Consider the following 19666-nt stretch of genomic DNA (forward strand, 5'->3'; position numbering starts at 1 on the left):
TTACTTATTCTTAACAAAAGGTAAACAAGCTTTCAAACAAGCCCTTACTGACCTCTGTAGCTGCTGGAACTGTGGAGCAATTCCTCTTCAAAACTTACAGCAGAAATTACTTTGTTTCATTTCAGCAGCCCAGTTCCGGCTTCCATTAACCAGCAGCAACTTGGCAGCCTGCCAGCCTTCTAATCTCTAAGGCTATGTTTACACTCACCTAGGCAAGAATCCAGGAAGTGGGGGAAAGAATTCCCCCCTAAAAATTTGAAAAAACATTTTTGATGGCCCTTTGTCTGCTATTAACCACTTCCCGCCTGCCCTATAGGCAAGTGACGGCGGGAAGGTGGTTGCATTATCCTGACCGGACGTCATATGATGGCGGCAGGATAATGCGCTCTGCGCATCCCCCGGGGGGCACGCAGAACGGCGATCACTGATGCGGCGTGTCACTCTTTACCATGTGACCAGCTGTGTCCAATCACAGCTGGTCACATAGTACACAGGAAGAGCCGTTGATCAGCTTTCCTTAGTTCGTGCCTGACAGGCACAAGTAGAGGAGAGCCGATCTGCGGCTCTCCTGACAGGGGGGGTCTGCACTAGTAATCAGAGCATTGATTACCAGTGCAGACCCTTGGGGATGGTGCCACTAGAACCACCAGGGATGCTCACCCATGACCCCAGGGATGGCCACCCATGACCCCAGGGATGCCCACCATGGCCACCAGGGATGGCAATCAGGGCTCAGGGAGCCCGCCAGTGCCCTCCCCATCAGTGCTGTCCACCAGTGCCCATTATTGCCCACCAGTGCCGCCTATCAGTGCCCATTAGTACCCATCAGTGCTGCCCATCAGTGCCCATCAGTGCCACCTATTAGTGCCCATCAGTACCACCTATCAGTGCCCATCAGTGCTGCCTATCAGTGCCCATCAGTGCTCATCAATGCCGCCTATCAGTGCCCAGCAGTGCTTCCTCTCAGTGCCCACCAATGCTGCATATCAGTGCTACCTATCAGTGCCACATATCAGTGCCCATCAGTGCTGCCTATTAGTGCTGCCTATCAGTGCCGCATATTAGTGCCACCCCATCAGTGCCTCCTCATCAATGCCTGTCAGTGCAGCCTCAGCAATGCTCATCAGTGCAGGAAAAAAACCTATCTATTTACACAATTGTATAACATAAACAAAAAAACTTTTTTTTTTCAAACTTTTCGGTCATTTTTTATTTGTTTAGCAAAAAATAAAAAACCTTGAGGTGATCAAATACCACCAAAAGAAAGCTCTATTTGTGGGGGGAAAAATACATAAATTTGGTTTAGGTACAGTGTTGCATGACCGCGCAATTGTCATTCAAAATGCAACAGAGCTAAAAGCTGGAAATTGGCCTGGGCAGGAAGGGGGCGAAAGTGCCCGGTATTGAAGTGGTTAAATGTTGTAACTTACATATACCACTTTGATGTTAATTAAAGTCCAACTCTGATCCCTGCACTACAAGGTGGCCCCCTCCTACACTGGAAACTCCCCCATGCTTATGTTATTTTTTTTGTAGTATGCCTACCTTTTCCAAAGTCTTCTGGTCAGTCATGTGACATGCAGGTTCCTATTTTTCTCTCCCGATCTTCTCCAGTGCTGGGTTGTCCTCAAAGAAGAAGGGAATGGTGCTGAGGTTACATAGTTAGTCTGGACGAAAAAAGACACAAGTCCTTCTAGTTCAACCAACGTAAGGAAAAAAAAGTTGTATAAAATTAATAAAAAATAAAAAATTCCTTCCTGATCCCCCGAGAGGCAATCAGATATTTCCTGGATCAACTTTACCTATAAATGTTAAAGTGGATGTAAACCTGCACATATACTCAGTGAGGGGAACAGCCTCAGATGGTACAAACAGATGAAACAAATCTCCCTACGTAAGTTTTATTCGTATACCTGCTGCATTCTACACTGTTTAAAAAGGTAAAAATTGTGTTACAATTGTTTCTTCCTGTTCCAGCACTGGGTGTGGATTCTTGGCATATGCTGTGTGACAGCTGATTGGAGGAAAGGCACACACCCCCCCTTTACATAGGCAGGTGAAGGAAGAAACATGCAGAACTGTGCTGTGAATAGACAAGCTCTCTGCTAATCTATCTTTATGTATCTACCCCGGCACAAATTTACAGCTGCTTTTATCTCCTGTGTTGGAGAACTTGTCAGAAGTTATCATGCTGTTAACAGAAGAACGGAGCAGCAAAAAGACATGGGAATTAGGGCTTTGGAGAGAGATAAGTAAACACTACAGATATATGTGCCCAGGTCAAATTTCATGAATGGGGTTTATATCCACTTTAATATCCAGTTATATTATGTGTATCTAGGAAAGAATCCATGCCTTTCTTACAACAATCTACTGCGCTGGCCAGAGCAAGCTCTCGGGAGAGTCTATTCCCCATTTTCAGAGCTCTTACTGTGAAGAAAGTTTTCCGTATTTGGAGAATAAATCTCTTTTCCTCTAAATGTAAAGAGTGCCCCCTTGTCCTCTGATTACCTTAATATTAAGTTCACTATTTGGACCCCTTATGTATTTATACATGGTGATCATATCCCCTCTTAATCTCCTCTTCTCAAGAGAGAATGAATTCAGTTCCTTTAATCCTTCCTCATAGCTGAGCTCCTCCATTCCTCTTATCAGTTTGGTTGCCATTCTCATAGTTAAAGGAGGTGATGATGTCACTGCTGCTCATGATTACATAATGAATGAAGGGTACTGTGGTCATGTCCCCCAAGAGTAACACCATGACACCCATTCATTAATAGTATATCCTCACTTTCCAGGTTGAATGAAAGGGATTGTAAAGACACAAGCTTTTTTTTATATTTTAAAGCGGAGTTTCGGCCTCAAAATCGACAAAATCTATTTTGGGCTATCCGCTTGCTGAGTGTCACCTGAAAAAAAAAAAATGGATAATTACGATTTTTTTTTTTTGTTTACTTACCTTATTGAAGAAAATATACTCACCTTTCTTCCACTTCCTCCCTCTGCGGCCGCGGCCCACACGTCACTTCCTCCTTGCATTGATTCCTGGGAGCTGAACGTCATCGCTCCCAGGAATCAATGCGCCTGCACCGGCCCCGCTCGTCAGTTTCGAGGCGGGCGCCTCATCCCCTGCTAAACAGCTTCTGGGCATACGAAAACAAGGAAAGAAGCCGCTCAGGTGCAAGTTCAGCACTCGGTGCAGGTCAGATCCGCCATCCAAGCAAATAGACATCCAAAAAGAGAAAGACCGCACTCAGAGATGTTGAATGAAAATCAATAGAACTCCTTTATTCTCCATGAATACAGCAGACAGACAGTGCAATACACGGACAGACGTGTCGGTTGACGCGTTTCACGATAAAAATCGCTTAATCATAACCACACACACGTTCTATTGATTTTCATTCAGCTTCTGGGCATGCCCAGAAGCTGTGGAGGGATGATGCACGCGCACCGGAAGTGTCGAGCTGGGCCAGTGCAGGGCATTCTGGGAGAAGAGGACATGGAAGAGGACGCAGAAGAGGACGCGCTGGCTTCAGCTGCCCACATCCGAGATGGCAGCGCTGGAGAAGAAATTTTCAAGGTAAGTATTTCTTATAAAAGGTAAGTGTAAGGGGGTATTTTTATCTAAATTTCACCCCCGAGGCCGGAACTCCGCTTTAATGCATTCTATGCATTAGGATAAAACAACATTCTGTGTCCAGCAGCCCCCCTCAGCCCCCCTAATACTTACCTGAGCCCGTCCTTGTCCAGCGATATTGCAGGAGTGTCTAAGCTACCTGGGACTCCCCTCCTCGTTGGCTAAGACAGCAGTGCGGCATGAATGCAGCCTCCCGATGAGAGTCTTAGTCCCACTCTCGACTCAGTCACAACAACGACGATGAGCAGGCGAGTGCACTGTGAGTGTGTACATTACAATTACAGGCCTCCCCTCAGACCACCGTCTGTCCAGAGCAATGTGTGTGCATTACAGGCCTTCTCTGACCACAGGTATCCAGGGCACTGTGCATTACAGGCCATCCCTCAGACATGAGACCACCATCCATCACTGTGCAGCATTACAGGCCCCCTCTGACCACTGTGACCAGCGACCATCGGCATCCAGAGCAATATGTATTACAGGCCATTCCTCAGACCTGAGACCACCATCCAGCACTGTGCAGCATTACAGGCCTCTCAGAGTCAGACCACCATCCCTGAGCACTGTGCATTACAGGCCTCCCTTCAGACCACCATCCAGAGCACTGTGCAGCATTACAGGCCTCTCATACCACCATCCAGAGCACTGTGCAGCATTACAGGCCTCTCATACCACCATCCAGAGCACTGTGCAGCAATACAGGCCTCTCATACCACCATCCAGAGCACTGTGCAGCAATACAGGCCTCTCATACCACCATCCAGAGCACTGTGCAGCAATACAGGCCTCTCATACCACCATCCAGAGCACTGTGCAGCAATACAGGCCTCTCATACCACCATCCAAAGCACTGTGCAGCAATACAGGCCTCTCATACCACCATCCAGAGCACTGTGCAGCAATACAGGCCTCTCATACCACCATCCCTAGCACTGTGCAGCAATACAGGCCTCTCATACCACCATCCAGAGCACTGTGCAGCAATACAGGCCTCCTCAGACCACGGTCCAGAGCACTGTGTGGCATTACAGCCACCATCCAGAGCACTGTGCAACATTACAGGCCTCCTCAGGCCACAGTCCAGGGCACTGTGTGCATTAGAGGCCTCCTCGGACCACAGTTTAGAGCATTGTGTGCAATGCATTACAGGCCTCCTCTTCAGACTGTCCATGTCCTGAGAACTGTATGCATTACAGGCCTCCTCAGACTGTCCATGTCCAGAGCACTGTGTGCATTACAGGCCTCCTCAGACTGTCCATGTCCAGAGCACTGTGCAGCATTACAGGCCTCCTCAGAACGTCCAGAGTGGCTAAATCTGTATCTGTGAATTTATTCAAACCTTAATACCATAAATAATAATATAATATTAGTTTTTTTTTTTTTTTTTACTCCAGGAGTATATAATTAGTTTGGGAATTAAAAAAATGATTTTAGTTGACTAAAATTATTTTATTTGACTAAAATGTACTGGAGGTTTTAGCCAACTAAAATACGACTAAAACTAAAACAATTGCAGATGACTAAAATGGGACTAAAACCAAAACAAAATCAAAATTCTTTGCCAAAATGAACACTGGTTTAACATTGTAGGACTTCCCATCTACTCCGGGTCTGGTGACAACCCAAAATTTGGGATTTTCTTTCACTTTAACACTCGGTGATAACAATAACAGGACAAATAGAGAGGGTGAACCTCTCTGTCAGGGTCACAGTCAGCAATAAAAAAATATTGGTACAGAGAATACACTGAGAGAGAAGTAAGATTGCCTGGAGGAGGAATAAATTTAAGTATCACAATAGGGGGGAAATAGGGAATACCGAACACACACACAATCACAAGGTTGGGGCACAAGGAAGTCAAGGGGAATGTAAATAATAAATATGAGGGAGAAAACACAGAACAAGGAATAGAGTGGATAGACTAAAGAGAACACTAGATCAAATAACACTAGGGCACAGAGACACTTAGAAATAGAAACACTAGAAATATATGCAAAGCTGAGTTAAGCGCATGGCCACCTGATAAAGGCTCCCCTAAATCGGATGTAAGGAATATTAAGGGCCTCTCTTAGTGGGAGGGACAGAAAGGGATGGGAAGGGGAAGGGAAACTTGGTTCAACGGTGAAAGCTTAGATGCCCCTGGGCCTTAACATTGGCAGGAGATGGAAAGAATTAAAAAAAAAATAAAATAAATAGAAATCAGAGACAGTTATAGAATATCTAGGGTGGTCATGGATCTGGAGACAAGAGGGATCCACAGATCTTAAGGGTAGAGTCTGGTTCTCTTTCCTTTTGTTTCTCTTAATTATGAGGCTAGGGAAGAGTGGCGTAAAATACAAAATTGTAACATGTTGTGGAAAGTTTTTAGCTTTCCTTTTCTTCTTTTCTTTTTTTTTTTTTTTTTCCTCTCTTTTTCTTCTTTTTTGGTTTCTTTTGATATAAAATTAAAAAACATTAGAGGTACTGGAGAACTTTTGATAGATAGAATGAAATGGTCCATATTGAGTTTGAATTTTTTTAGAATAAATTTTCAGAGTTAATAACTAATATATGTATGAACATATTGGTAATAATTATGTTGGTTTCTGTTTGCCTTTTTTTTTTTTTTTATTGAACCAAATGGATCAAATTGCACGAATATTGTAAATGGAAATCTCCTGTTTATCCTTTTTTCTCATAAATAAATAAATTTAAAAAAAAAAACAGATGAGTGTTCTAATACCTCCCCACTTTGTCCAAAACTAAAGGAAAAAGTTTTGCTTTTTGTCATTGGTGCATATATATATATATATATATATATATATATATATATATATATATATATATATAGTTCTGAAACATGTTGACTTATTTGTTATTATTTTAGATGGACATTTTGGAGAAAAGGCCCAAAGATTGGAAGCTATTGATGTAACCCTGAGTCTGATAAGGAAAAATCTGTTCAAGTCTGCTCACCTGACTCCATGTCTCTGCACTGTGCAAGTATATGCTTCCAATGGTGGGTATTCATTTCCGTGATTGCAGAATGCAATATTACCATTCTCTGTACAATAATACTGCCAGTGGTTTCTTTTTCATAATTGTACTTGGTGTACTTTGATAGATTCAGCCAGCCAGCTGGAGAACTGAATTTCCATCAATGTCTCATCTCTCCGGATACTCCAGTAATGAGACATTGCTGATTTTCCATCTCTCTTCCCTGCTTGTCTTCCTCAGTATTGTAAACCTCCCTGGAAGATTGATACTCCCTTATGATGATCATTTCCAGTAGAAGACTTGAAACTTCAGGTTTAGATATCATACCACTCATAAAATACACATAAGTAGCTGGTACATAACTATACAAATAACGATGTGGAATCTACCAAAAAATATCATTTCTGAGTAGGCTAAAATGGCTTTGGATCCGTTCTAAATTTATATATATATATACATTTTTAACCTATTACTTTTATCTTTTTTTTTTTTTTAAACGATATAGTGCACACACATGGGGGGATTTACTAAAGCTGGAGAGTGCAAAATCTTGTGCAGCTCCGCATAAAAACCAATCAGCTTTTAGGTTTTGTTGTCTAAGCTTAACTAAACAAGCTGAAGTTAGAAGCTGAGTGGCTACAATGCACATCTGCACCAGATTTTGAGGGTGTTTTCACACTAGCACTTTTGGTGCGCACCCGGGTTCGATTGACGTCAGAATTCGGTTCTTTTTGATGGTGTGAACACTACTCGGGTGCGCACCTGTGAACCATACCCGAGTCCACTTAAAAAGGGTGGTCTGGGGTACGGTTCATGTAAACTCCAGTACAGTTCGCTTCTGATGAGAACGCAATTGTACCAAAGCGAGCCATTCTATCCATTTTGCACCTTCTCGTTTACAGCGGTTGCCAAGCAACATGAGTACGCCCTGGCTAAGCTTGATGACACAAGTGTACCGCGGTTCAGATACAAGAATCAAATGTGAACACAGTCCATTGGGGGCAGGGGGAGGGGGGAACAATCGAACTCGGGTTCGGACTAGGCAATCGCAAGTGTGAAAACACCCTGAGTGCTCCCATTTTAGTAGATTTCCCCTACAGTTTTTGTTTTCCAAATAAAAATGTAATATATACCATAAGATTCATAGAGCACTACAGGTTAGTCAACCCCTTATTGCTAAAAAAGGGGAAAGGGACAGACAGCGACACTGCTCTGGTGTAGTATGTCAATGTAAGCCTTTATTAAAACAATATAAAAAGGTTCTACTCACAAAAGTAGATGCATCGGGAGCAAAAAAAGGCAAAATTGTGAGCCGCTGTCAGTGCACTGTCCCAGGCCGCAAAGGGGATCATAACCCAGTCCATAACCCAGCGTCCTGTTTGCTGAGAATGTGGCAGCTCTTCCTAGGCACTGAGCCACCAACTAATGTCCCAGTGCCAAAAGGGTCCACCACACCAATGACACCACCAGAGGATCCAAGTCACAACAGGACGTGTTTCAAGGAAATCTTCCTCTTCTTCAGCTTTATTTCCTTGAAATGCATCTTGTTGCGACCTGGATCTTCTGGTGGTGCCATAGTTGTGGTGGACCCTTTTGGTACTATGACATTAGGCGGCTGCTCTGTGTTTCCCCCTGTTTCTTTTATTGCCTTTAGAGAAAGCATTGGTGAGAGTCGAGTGCTGTGCATAGAGTGCCTCTCTTTGGCGCTCATGTTTTTATGTTGAATCCTTTATTGCTGCCTCTTGATATTCCTTTATGTGAATCCTAATGCTAGGAGGCAGTATTCCGATCACGTGTGGCTCTCACAGTGGTCACATGATCAAGAGTTTGTCCGTCTGGCTTTCGAACACAAAAAGGTACCAAGAGCTGTTGGTGACAGCTCAGTCAGAGTGCCTGGACCGCATAGTAAGCATGCTCTTGGCACTCAATCTTGGACCTGCATGGACGTATATATGTAGCAGTTGGGTTTTAAAAAGTAAACTCTGCTTTTTTTTTTTGCTTTTATCTTACTTGCAAAGTAAAGGCATAATGTGCTAGTATGCATCACATGTGATAAAAACTAATTTATGCAGCGCTAGCTTCAATAAAGTGATAAGTGCTGTGATATATAAACAATATTCAATAATTTATAAAGTGCATAGTAAAGATCATATACACAAAGTGCTATGTGCTAAAAAATATATGCAATATCCAATAAATTATAAAGTGCATGTATACACATAAGTGGTTAGATATACTCCAAAAGAATATTCAGTGCTTGAAACAAAAAGTCCTTATGGTGATCCAATTAAGGTGCCAAGGTGCCAAAAATAATTCAGGTGCTTGCAAAGTGACAAGGTGCCCCTCAAGGTTCCCCACTCACCAGATTGCAGATATATTAAGACCTTTAATATTATTGCACATTGCCCAGGATTAGTGTTGAGCGAACACGGACTGTATTATTCGTGTTCGTACCGAATAATTGGATTTTTTGTACCCGAACACGGACACGGACACTTTACTGTATGTTCGGGTAAAAATCCGTGTTCGGTCGTTTTATTTCCGGGTTTTGCATGCTTTGGCGCTCTTTTCATGGCGGGCTTTCAACAGCCAATCAACAATCGTTTAACTGGTGTGCCTTAAGCCATCCCAGCCATGCCTGCAAATGTCTCAGTAGCTGTGATTGGCCGTCTGAAGCATGTGACCAAGTCTTTATAAGTTCGAGGCAGCCGCAGCGGCGTCATTATGCTGCTTAGATTCAGGGACAGAGCACACATCAACGTGCTGGCTGCTGATTAGGGAAAGATAGGCAGGAAAAAACCATTTGTGTCCGGATAGAATTGAGGGACAGGTCGGAGTGTTTAGGCAGGGCGAGTTGTAGGCATTTTAGGGATAGAGTCTGCTGAATTATAGGGTCAGTGTCTTCTACAAACTACAATCGATATTGCTGTGTGGGGGGTGGGGTCTGCACTCAATCCTGATCTACGATCTCTTCTCAATCCTGTTAGGGACAGAGTCTGCTGAATTTTAGGGAAACTGTGTTCTACAAACTACAATCAATATTGCTGTGTGGTGTGGGATTGGAGATAGGCAGGTGTCAGTGATCCACATCCATTTTTCTGTGTGTGAGCTGCAGTGAACACAATCTTTTTGGGCTGCAGTGAACACAATCTTTTTGGGCTGCAGTGAACACAATCTTTTTGGGCTGCAGTGAACACAATCTTTTTGGGCTGCAGTGAACACAATCTTTTTGGGCTGCAGTGAACACAATCTTTTTGGGGTGCAGTGAACACAATCTTTTTGGGGTGCAGTGAACACAATCCTTTTTGGTGTGCAGTGAACACAATCTTTGTGGGGTGCAGTGAACAAAATCCTTTGTGGGGTGCAGTGAACACAATCTTTTTGGGGTGCAGTGAACAAAATCCTTTTTGGGGTGCAGTGAACAACATCCTTTTTGGGGTGCAGTGAACACAATCTTTTTGGGGTGCAGTGAACAAAATCCTTTGTGGGGTGCAGTGAACACAATCTTTTTGGGGTGCAGTGAACACAATCTTTTTGGGGTGGAGTGAACAACATCCTTTTTGGGGTGCAGTGAACAAAATCCTTTTTGGGGTGCAGTGAACAAAATCATTTTTGGGGTGCAGTGAACACAATCTTTTTGGGGTGCAGTGAACACAATCTTTGTGGGGTGCAGTGAACACAATCTTTTTGGGGTGGAGTGAACAACATCCTTTTTGGGGTGCAGTGAACAACATCCTTTTTGGGGTGCAGTGAACACAATCTTTTTGGGGTGCAGTGAACACAATCTTTGTGGGGTACAGTGAACAGAATCTTTGTGGGGTGCAGTGAACACAATCTTTGGGGGGTACAGTGAACACAATCTTTGTGAGGTGCAGTGAACACAATCTTTGTGGGGTGCAGTGAACACAATCATTGTGGGGTGCAGTGAACTCAATCTTTGTGGGGTACAGTGAACACAATCTCATACTTCTGAAGGTTTGAGGGTGCTGCCTGTTCCATACTCCCCCTACTCCTCATCTAGCCTTTTAGGGGTACAAACAATAGTAATTGGGGCCTAGTGTGGTTGTGTACGTGTGATATACATACACTTTTTTGGGATCATATTTTCTATTCCGCTATTTAATCAAAAACCTTTGGGGATCAGTTAAATTGGGGGATAGTCTGTGTTGGTACGTGTGAGAGAGATCCACCTTTCCAAGTTGTTGGGGTTCATCTCATTCTTCTGAAGGTTTGAGGGTGCTGCCTGTTCCATACTCCCCCTACTCCTAGCCTTTTAGGGGTACAAACAATAGTAATTGGGGCCTAGTGTGGTTGTGTACGTGTGATATACATACACTTTTTTTGGATCATATTTTCTATTCCGCTATTTAATCAAAAACCTTTGGGGATCAGTTAAATTGGGGGATAGTCTGTGTTGGTACGTGTGAGAGAGATCCACCTTTCCAAGTTGTTGGGGTTCATCTCATACTTCCGAAGGTTTGAGGGTGCTGCCTGTTCCATACTCCCCCTACTCCTCATCTAGCCTTTTAGGGGTACAAACAATAGTAATTGGGGCCCAGTGTGGTTGTGTACGTGTGATATACATACACTTTTTTGGGATCATATTTTCTATTCCGCTATTTAATCAAAAACCTTTGGGGATCAGTTAAATTGGGGGATAGTCTGTGTTGGTACGTGTGAGAGAGATCCACCTTTCCAAGTTGTTGGGGTTCATCTCATACTTCTGAAGGTTTGAGGGTGCTGCCTGTTCCATACTCCCCCTACTCCTAGCCTTTTAGGGGTACAAACAATAGTAATTGGGGCCTAGTGTGGTTGTGTACGTGTGATATACATACACTTTTTTGGGATCATATTTTCTATTCCGCTATTTAATCAAAAACCTTTGGGGATCAGTTAAATTGGGGGATAGTCTGTGTTGGTACGTGTGAGAGAGATCCACCTTTCCAAGTTGTTGGGGTTCATCTCATACTTCTGAAGGTTTGAGGGTGCTGCCTGTTCCATACTCCCCCTACTCCTAGCCTTTTAGGGGTACAAACAATAGTAATTGGGGCCTAGTGTGGTTGTGTACGTGTGATATACATACACTTTTTTGGGATCATATTTTCTATTCCGCTATTTCATCAAAAACCTTTGGGGATCAGTTAAATTGGGGGATAGTCTGTGTTGGTACGTGTGAGAGAGATCCACCTTTCCAAGTTGTTGGGGTTCATCTCATACTTCTGAAGGTTTGAGGGTGCTGCCTGTTCCATACTCCCCCTACTCCTAGCCTTTTAGGGGTACAAACAATAGTAATTGGGGCCTAGTGTGGTTGTGTACGTGTGATATACATACACTTTTTTGGGATCATATTTTCTATTCCGCTATTTAATCAAAAACCTTTGGGGATCAGTTAAATTGGGGGATAGTCTGTGTTGGTACGTGTGAGAGAGATCCACCTTTCCAAGTTGTTGGGGTTCATCTCATACTTCTGAAGGTTTGAGGGTGCTGCCTGTTCCATACTCCCCCTACTCCTAGCCTTTTAGGGGTACAAACAATAGTAATTGGGGCCTAGTGTGGTTGTGTACGTGTGATATACATACACTTTTTTTGGATCATATTTTCTATTCCGCTATTTAATCAAAAACCTTTGGGGATCAGTTAAATTGGGGGATAGTCTGTGTTGGTACGTGTGAGAGAGATCCACCTTTCCAAGTTGTTGGGGTTCATCTCATACTTCTGAAGGTTTGAGGGTGCTGCCTGTTCCATACCCCCCCTACTCCTCATCTAGCCTTTTAGGGGTACAAACAATAGTAATTGGGGCCTAGTGTGGTTGTGTACGTGCGAGATACATACACTTTTTTTGATCATATTTCCTATTCCGCTATTCAATAAAAACCTTTGAGGATCAATTGAATTGCGGGATAGTCTGTGTCGGTACGTGTGAGAGAGATCCACCTTTCCAAGTTGTTGGGGTTCATCTCATACTTCTGAAGGTTTGAGGGTGCTGCCTGTTCCATACTCCCCCTACTCCTCATCTAGCCTTTTAGGGGTACAAACAATAGTAATTGGGGCCTAGTGTGGTTGTGTACGTGTGATATACATACACTTTTTTTGGATCATATTTTCTATTCCGCTATTTAATCAAAAACCTTTGGGGATCAGTTAAATTGGGGGATAGTCTGTGTTGGTACGTGTGAGAGAGATCCACCTTTCCAAGTTGTTGGGGTTCATCTCATACTTCTGAAGGTTTGAGGGTGCTGCCTGTTCCATACTCCCCCTACTCCTAGCCTTTTAGGGGTACAAACAATAGTAATTGGGGCCTAGTGTGGTTGTGTACGTGTGATATACATACACTTTTTTGGGATCATATTTTCTATTCCGCTATTTAATCAAAAACCTTTGGGGATCAGTTAAATTGGGGGATAGTCTGTGTTGGTACGTGTGAGAGAGATCCACCTTTCCAAGTTGTTGGGGTTCATCTCATACTTCTGAAGGTTTGAGGGTGCTGCCTGTTCCATACTCCCCCTACTCCTAGCCTTTTAGGGGTACAAACAATAGTAATTGGGGCCTAGTGTGGTTGTGTACGTGTGATATACATACACTTTTTTTGGATCATATTTTCTATTCCGCTATTTAATCAAAAACCTTTGGGGATCAGTTAAATTGGGGGATAGTCTGTGTTGGTACGTGTGAGAGAGATCCACCTTTCCAAGTTGTTGGGGTTCATCTCATACTTCTGAAGGTTTGAGGGTGCTGCCTGTTCCATACTCCCCCTACTCCTCATCTAGCCTTTTAGGGGTACAAACAATAGTAATTGGGGCCCAGTGTGGTTGTGTACGTGTGATATACATACACTTTTTTGGGATCATATTTTCTATTCCGCTATTTAATCAAAAACCTTTGGGGATCAGTTAAATTGGGGGATAGTCTGTGTCGGTACGTGTGAGAGAGATCCACCTTTCCAAGTTGTTGGGGTTCATCTCATACTTCTGAAGGTTTGAGGGTGCTGCCTGTTCCATACCCCCCCTACTCCTCATCTAGCCTTTTAGGGGTACAAACAATAGTAATTGGGGCCTAGTGTGGTTGTGTACGTGTGATATACATACACTTTTTTTGGATCATATTTTCTATTCCGCTATTTAATCAAAAACCTTTGGGGATCAGTTAAATTGGGGGATAGTCTGTGTTGGTACGTGTGAGAGAGATCCACCTTTCCAAGTTGTTGGGGTTCATCTCATACTTCTGAAGGTTTGAGGGTGCTGCCTGTTCCATACTCCCCCTACTCCTAGCCTTTTAGGGGTACAAACAATAGTAATTGGGGCCTAGTGTGGTTGTGTACGTGTGATATACATACACTTTTTTGGGATCATATTTTCTATTCCGCTATTTAATCAAAAACCTTTGGGGATCAGTTAAATTGGGGGATAGTCTGTGTTGGTACGTGTGAGAGAGATCCACCTTTCCAAGTTGTTGGGGTTCATCTCATACTTCTGAAGGTTTGAGGGTGCTGCCTGTTCCATACTCCCCCCTACTCCTAGCCTTTTAGGGGTACAAACAATAGTAATTGGGGCCTAGTGTGGTTGTGTACGTGTGATATACATACACTTTTTTTGGATCATATTTTCTATTCCGCTATTTAATTTAACTGGGCCTCCATGCGAGACCTGTGTGCCTTGTTGCGCTGTTTTGAGTACTCCACCAACATGGCCAGTGGCAATGACGCCGTTCTCAGCTTAACTATCCCACTTCTATGCCTCCTTGAAAAAACAATTCGGGCGATGATGGAAGAGGATGTGGCACAGGATGAGGAGGAGGAGGAGGATGAAGAGGTAACATTTCCAAGGCTTTCAGGGCAGTCATTCGCAAGGGGCTCCGAGGGTGGGTTCCTGCACACGCAAACGCCAGGGACGCAATTGTCCAGCAGGGGCACAGTTCTGGAGGATGAGGAGGATGAGGAGGAGGAGGAGCTGGAGGAGGAGATGGAACCATGTTTACAGCAGGGTGGCACCCAGGCCAGCTCATGGCCATCACTGGTGCGTGGCTGGGGGGATACAGAGGACACGGACGATACACCTCCCACAGAGGACAGCCTTTCGTTGCCTCTGGGCAGCCTGGCACACATGAGCGATTACATGCTGCAGTGTCTCCACAACGACCGCCGAGTTGCCCACATTCTAACTTGTGCTGATTACTGGGTGGCCACGCTGCTGGATCCCCGTTACAAGGACAACGTACCGTCCTTAATTCACTCATTGGAGCGCGATCGCAAGATGCGCGAGTACAAGCGCACGCTGGTAGACGCCATGCTGCTGGCATTCCCATCTGACAGCGGGGCCACAGTGGAAGCACAAGGCAGAGGAGGAGGAGGAGGAGGTCGCCAACGCAACCAGGGCACCGCCAGCACCTCAGAAGGCAGGGTTAGCATGGCCGAAATGTGGAAAAGCTTTGTCAGCACGCCACAACAAACAGCAGCACCAGCAGCTCAGATGGAACGTCTTAGCAGGAGGCAGCATTTTACCAACATGGTGGAGCAGTATGTGTGCACACGCCTACATGTAGTGAATGACGGGTCTGCCCCCTTCAACTTCTGGGTCTCCAAATTGGGCACATGGCTTGAGCTTGCCCTTTACGCCTTGGAGGTGCTGGCGTGCCCTGCAGCCAGTGTATTATCTGAACGGGTATTTAGCACGGCTGGGGGCGTTATAACAGACAAGCGCAGCCGCCTGTCCAGAGACAATGTGGACAAGCTCACGTTCATTAAAATGAACCAGGCATGGATCCCACGGGACTTTTCCGTACCTTATGCAGAATAGCAATGGATACCGACCTTACCCACCCATTGTTCCATTTTTGCTCTTTCTCACTCTTTTGGGGTGTACCCTCATTTAAAATTTTTGAAAAGAAGCAGTGTTGGCTACCTCGTCCTCCTCCTCAGGGCCAGATTAATGTAGGGGCTATTGGAGCTGCAGCTCCAGGCCCCTACCTTTTATATAGGCCCCGGGTTGGCCATATTCACTGTTACCGCTCTTCTGTCACTTGTAAACACAGAAGTCTGGCTTCTATGCTCGCTTCCCCAGGCAGCACCCTCAGAACCTCCCCACACAGCGTGAAGGCCGGACAAGGAGGGACAGTTGGCGATGCATGGATGTGTTTATGGGCTTCAGAGACAGCATCCCATGTTGAATTAGGCATGCATGGCTGCACCCTTCCTCCTCTGGGTGCATGGCAAGGCACGGCCCTTAAGGCCCTTCAAAATCCTCAGCACCAAGCCCATGATGCTGTTAATCCGGCCCTGGTCCTCCTCCACCGCCGCTTCCACCTACACCGCCCATAGGTGTGCGCAGCCTATTGCATTAAGGTGTGCACCCCAAAGTTGAAATACACATGCATGTGTTTGCCAGCAGGGAGAGTAATGTATCGGGGCCATGTACCTGTAGGCAAGGAGAAATAGAGCAGAGCAGGTCCCAGGGAGATCTTTCCCATCTCCTCACTGGCAATGCTATGTGCCCTAGGTGATTAGGGTGTGCCCAGGCACACCCAGCACACCCTGTGCGCACGCCTATGTCACCGCCACATCCACCACCACCTCAACCTCCCTCCTACTCCATATGGGCCTCGTCCTTCAGAGATGAAGAAGAACATTGTTTTATTTTTCTGTTTTTTTTTTGTTGTTTTAAGTTATTTCCCTATCCACATTTGTTTGCAGAGCACTTGCCATGCTCTTAATTACGTTTTGCTGCCATTTGCAGCACTCTAGCCCTTTCCTTTGGTGTTTTAGAGCCATTTTAGTGCCTTAAAGTTCGGGTCCCCATTGACTTCAATGGGGTTCGGTGTCCGGGAAAAGTTCGGTAAAAGTCCGGGACACGGACCCGGACTTTTTTTTAAAGTTCGGCCGAACCCGTCGAACACGGACATCTAGGTGTTCGCTCAACCCTACCCAGGATCTTTAAGGACCAGAACTTCTCCTGTGTAGCCTTCACACTTGTTGGGTCAGCTTCCGCCTCCACCGTTAAACAAAAGAATGGCCATACATGGTGAAGTACATTTAAAACAATTTTATTCCCAATAAGGTATTCAGATGGGTACTCACAAGCATGTAAAGAGATAAAGCATGTACAAGGAACTCGTGCGGCGCCGCTCTCGGCGTGCGTTCCACACACAGGAAGTTCCTGACCAGAAGTGACGTTCGTTTTGGTCCGCAACCGGAAGTGCGTCAACGCGTTTCGCCGTCAATACAGCGTCTTCAAAGACCTAAGAATTTTCTTAGAGTCTGCAGCAGCTGCTCATTACCTTATTTATATTAATAATTTTCACGTTGTGTAGCGCGGGTTTAATTTTGTTTTTTCAGTATGCATCACATACTTTCACATTATTTGACACTTACCTGCAAACAAAGCCCTCATCGCCCCCGGGAGGCTGCATCCATCTTTGCCTGTCTTTCTTCAGGGTCCGCGGACTCTGGCTTTGTGACTGGCTGGAGCTGCGTGATGTCACTCCCGCACATACACACAGGAGCCGCCGGTCACGGCACAGGGCTCTCAAGAAATGGCACAGGGGGCTGTTCATTCAGAGCGCATGCCCCAATGACGTCCTCGGCACAGTATACAGTAAATATCTCCTAAACGGTGCAAGTTTAGGATATACTTACAGTACCTATAGGTAAGCTTTATTATAGGCTTACCTATAGATACAAACATTAGAGGGAAGTTTACTTCCTCTTTAACCGCTTGCCGACCGCCGCACGACTATTTACTGTGGTGGTCAGCCCCGTACAGGCAAAGTGACGTAGGACTACGTCGCTAGCCTGTGAGCCTCTAGGGGGCGAGCACTCGCCGCCGGAGGCGCGCTCCCGCCCCCGCTCGTTCCCTAACAAGTCCGCGCGTGTGATCGGGTCCGCCGGTCACTTGCGATCTCCCCGTGGAGAGGGAGAAAGGCAGACGGCTGATGTAAACAAAGCCGCTTGTCATTCTCCCTGAACTAACTGCAGAGATCATACGGTCCTGCTATGTAGGATCATATGTCTCTGTGGTTACATCACTAGCCACACCCCTTTACAGTTAGAAGCACGCCCCTAGGGACACACTTAACCCCTGCAGCACCAATAAAGTTAACCCCTTCCCTGCCAGTGTCATTTTTACAGTAACAGTGCATATGTATAGCACTGATTACTGTAGTAATGTCACTGGTACCCCCAAAAGTGTCAAAAATTTCAGTCAAGGGTCTGATCTGTCCGCCGAAATGTCGCAGTCCCACAAAAAAAATCGCAGATCGCCGCCATTACTCGTTAAAAAAAAAAACACCAAAAATGACAAAAAACTTTCACTTAGTAAACGCAATAACTTTTGCGCAAACCAATCAAAATACGCTTATTGCTATTTTTTTTACCAAACATAGGTAGCAGAAAACAAATTGGCCAAAAATGTTAAAACATTTTGATTTTTAAATTTTTTTGGGGGGGAATTTCATATAAAAAATTTGAAAAATATTGTTATTTTTTAAAATTTCCGCTCTTGTTTTGTTTATAGCGCAAAAAGTAAAAAATCGCACAGGTGATCAAATAACACCAAAAGAAAGCTCTGTTTGTGGGGAAAAAAGGACGTCAATTTCATTTGGGTACAGCGCCGCACGACCGCGCAATTGTACGTTAAAATCATGCAGTGCCGAATCGCAAAATAGGCCCTGGTCAGGAAGGGGGTAAAATCTTCCGGGGCTTAAGTGGGTAAAGGCTAAAGTCACCCTTGTGAAGAAAATAATAAATGCACATATTTTTGCTGAAAGAAATTTGCATTCATTGGATCACTGGTGCAATTCCAGGCTCCTGAAGACAAGTCCTACAGTTTTCTACCTATACCTCTCTATGGGCTTTCTGTTTCTAAAGCTGCAGGGCTTGTGAATGAACTATGAGGGCTCTTATCAGCACCTCCACAGTCCATTGAGAACTACAAGCTGTCTGCCATCTGATAGATGGGACTTGTAGTTTTCTCATTTACAGACTCCTGTGAATAAATGATGCAGCTGGGTCGGCACAGCCTTGCACAGCCACGCTCATTTTAGAAAATGATGGCAGCATGCATTAAAGGGTAACTCCACTTTCGTGGGGAAAAAAATCAGCAAATAAAGAAAAAAAAAATATAGCGTATATAATTGCGACACAAATCATATTGTAATTGAATGTTATTAAAAATGACCTTTCCTTTTCAATCTGCAGCTGTTGTAATTTTCTAAAAATGCAATGCAATATGGCTACCTGGAGGTGTTCTGTACACAGAATGTATACTGACCACACCCCAGAAACATCATTTCCTGCTTGTGTGATTGGCTCACCAATTTTCCCAGAAGTCTGTCTAACATACAAGTTAGATTTCTGGCATCCCCTGCAACAAAAATATCATTTTTGGTGAGATACTCCCAATAGGAACATGTCTAAAGTGATGCAGGCCCAGCAGCTTTCCTCATTAGAGCTCTGCAGCTGCCACAGCGGATAGATAATTATGAAACCACTTCCATCTGACCCATTCAGCACAGAGGCACAAAAGCACAAACAATGATTTCTTCAGAATAACAAAAGTTAGGAATCTGCAACCAAGTTTGTTATAATCCTTGTAATGCACAAAGATCACCCAGAGGGGAATGTTTTTTTCTCAACAAAAGTGGAGTTACGCTTTAAGATAAAATATCTTCTGTGTGTGGCAGCCCTCCTCAGCCCACCTAATATTTACCTGAGCCCCATTTCGATTCAGCAATGTTGCACGAGACACTCGGCTGTCTGGGTCTCTCCCTCTTGATTGGCTGACTCACAGCAGCGGGTGCCATTGGCTCCCACTGCTGTCAATCAAAGTCAGTGAGCCAATGGGGAGGAGGTGGGGCTGAGCCATGGCTCCATGTCTGAGTGGACACACAGAGCAGCGGCTCAGGTGCCCCCATAGCAAGCTGCTTGTTGTGGGGACAGGAGGGAGGAGCCAGGGGGACCCAAGAAAAGGAGGATCTGGGCTGCTCTGTGCAAAACAACTGCACAGAGCAGGTAAGTATAACATGTTTGTTATTTTTAAACAAAAACAAAACAAGACTTTA

General features: G+C 44.7%; 1 protein-coding gene across 1 annotated transcript in view; it reads left to right on the top strand.

Moving 5' to 3' along the window:
- Positions 1-19666, top strand: part of AGBL1 (AGBL carboxypeptidase 1) — a gene marked incomplete at its 5' end in the record, with an annotated part of 1093821 nt that overhangs the window by 113638 nt on the left and 960517 nt on the right. The window contains one exon of the mRNA XM_082254318.1: positions 6507-6638. Coding sequence (XP_082110444.1) covers positions 6507-6638 — 132 coding nt within the window. The remainder of the gene's footprint in view (positions 1-6506; positions 6639-19666) is intronic.

This window comes from Pelophylax lessonae, assembly GCF_965119305.1.
Source record: "Pelophylax lessonae genome assembly, chromosome: 4".
Classification (NCBI taxonomy): Eukaryota; Metazoa; Chordata; class Amphibia; order Anura; family Ranidae; genus Pelophylax; species Pelophylax lessonae.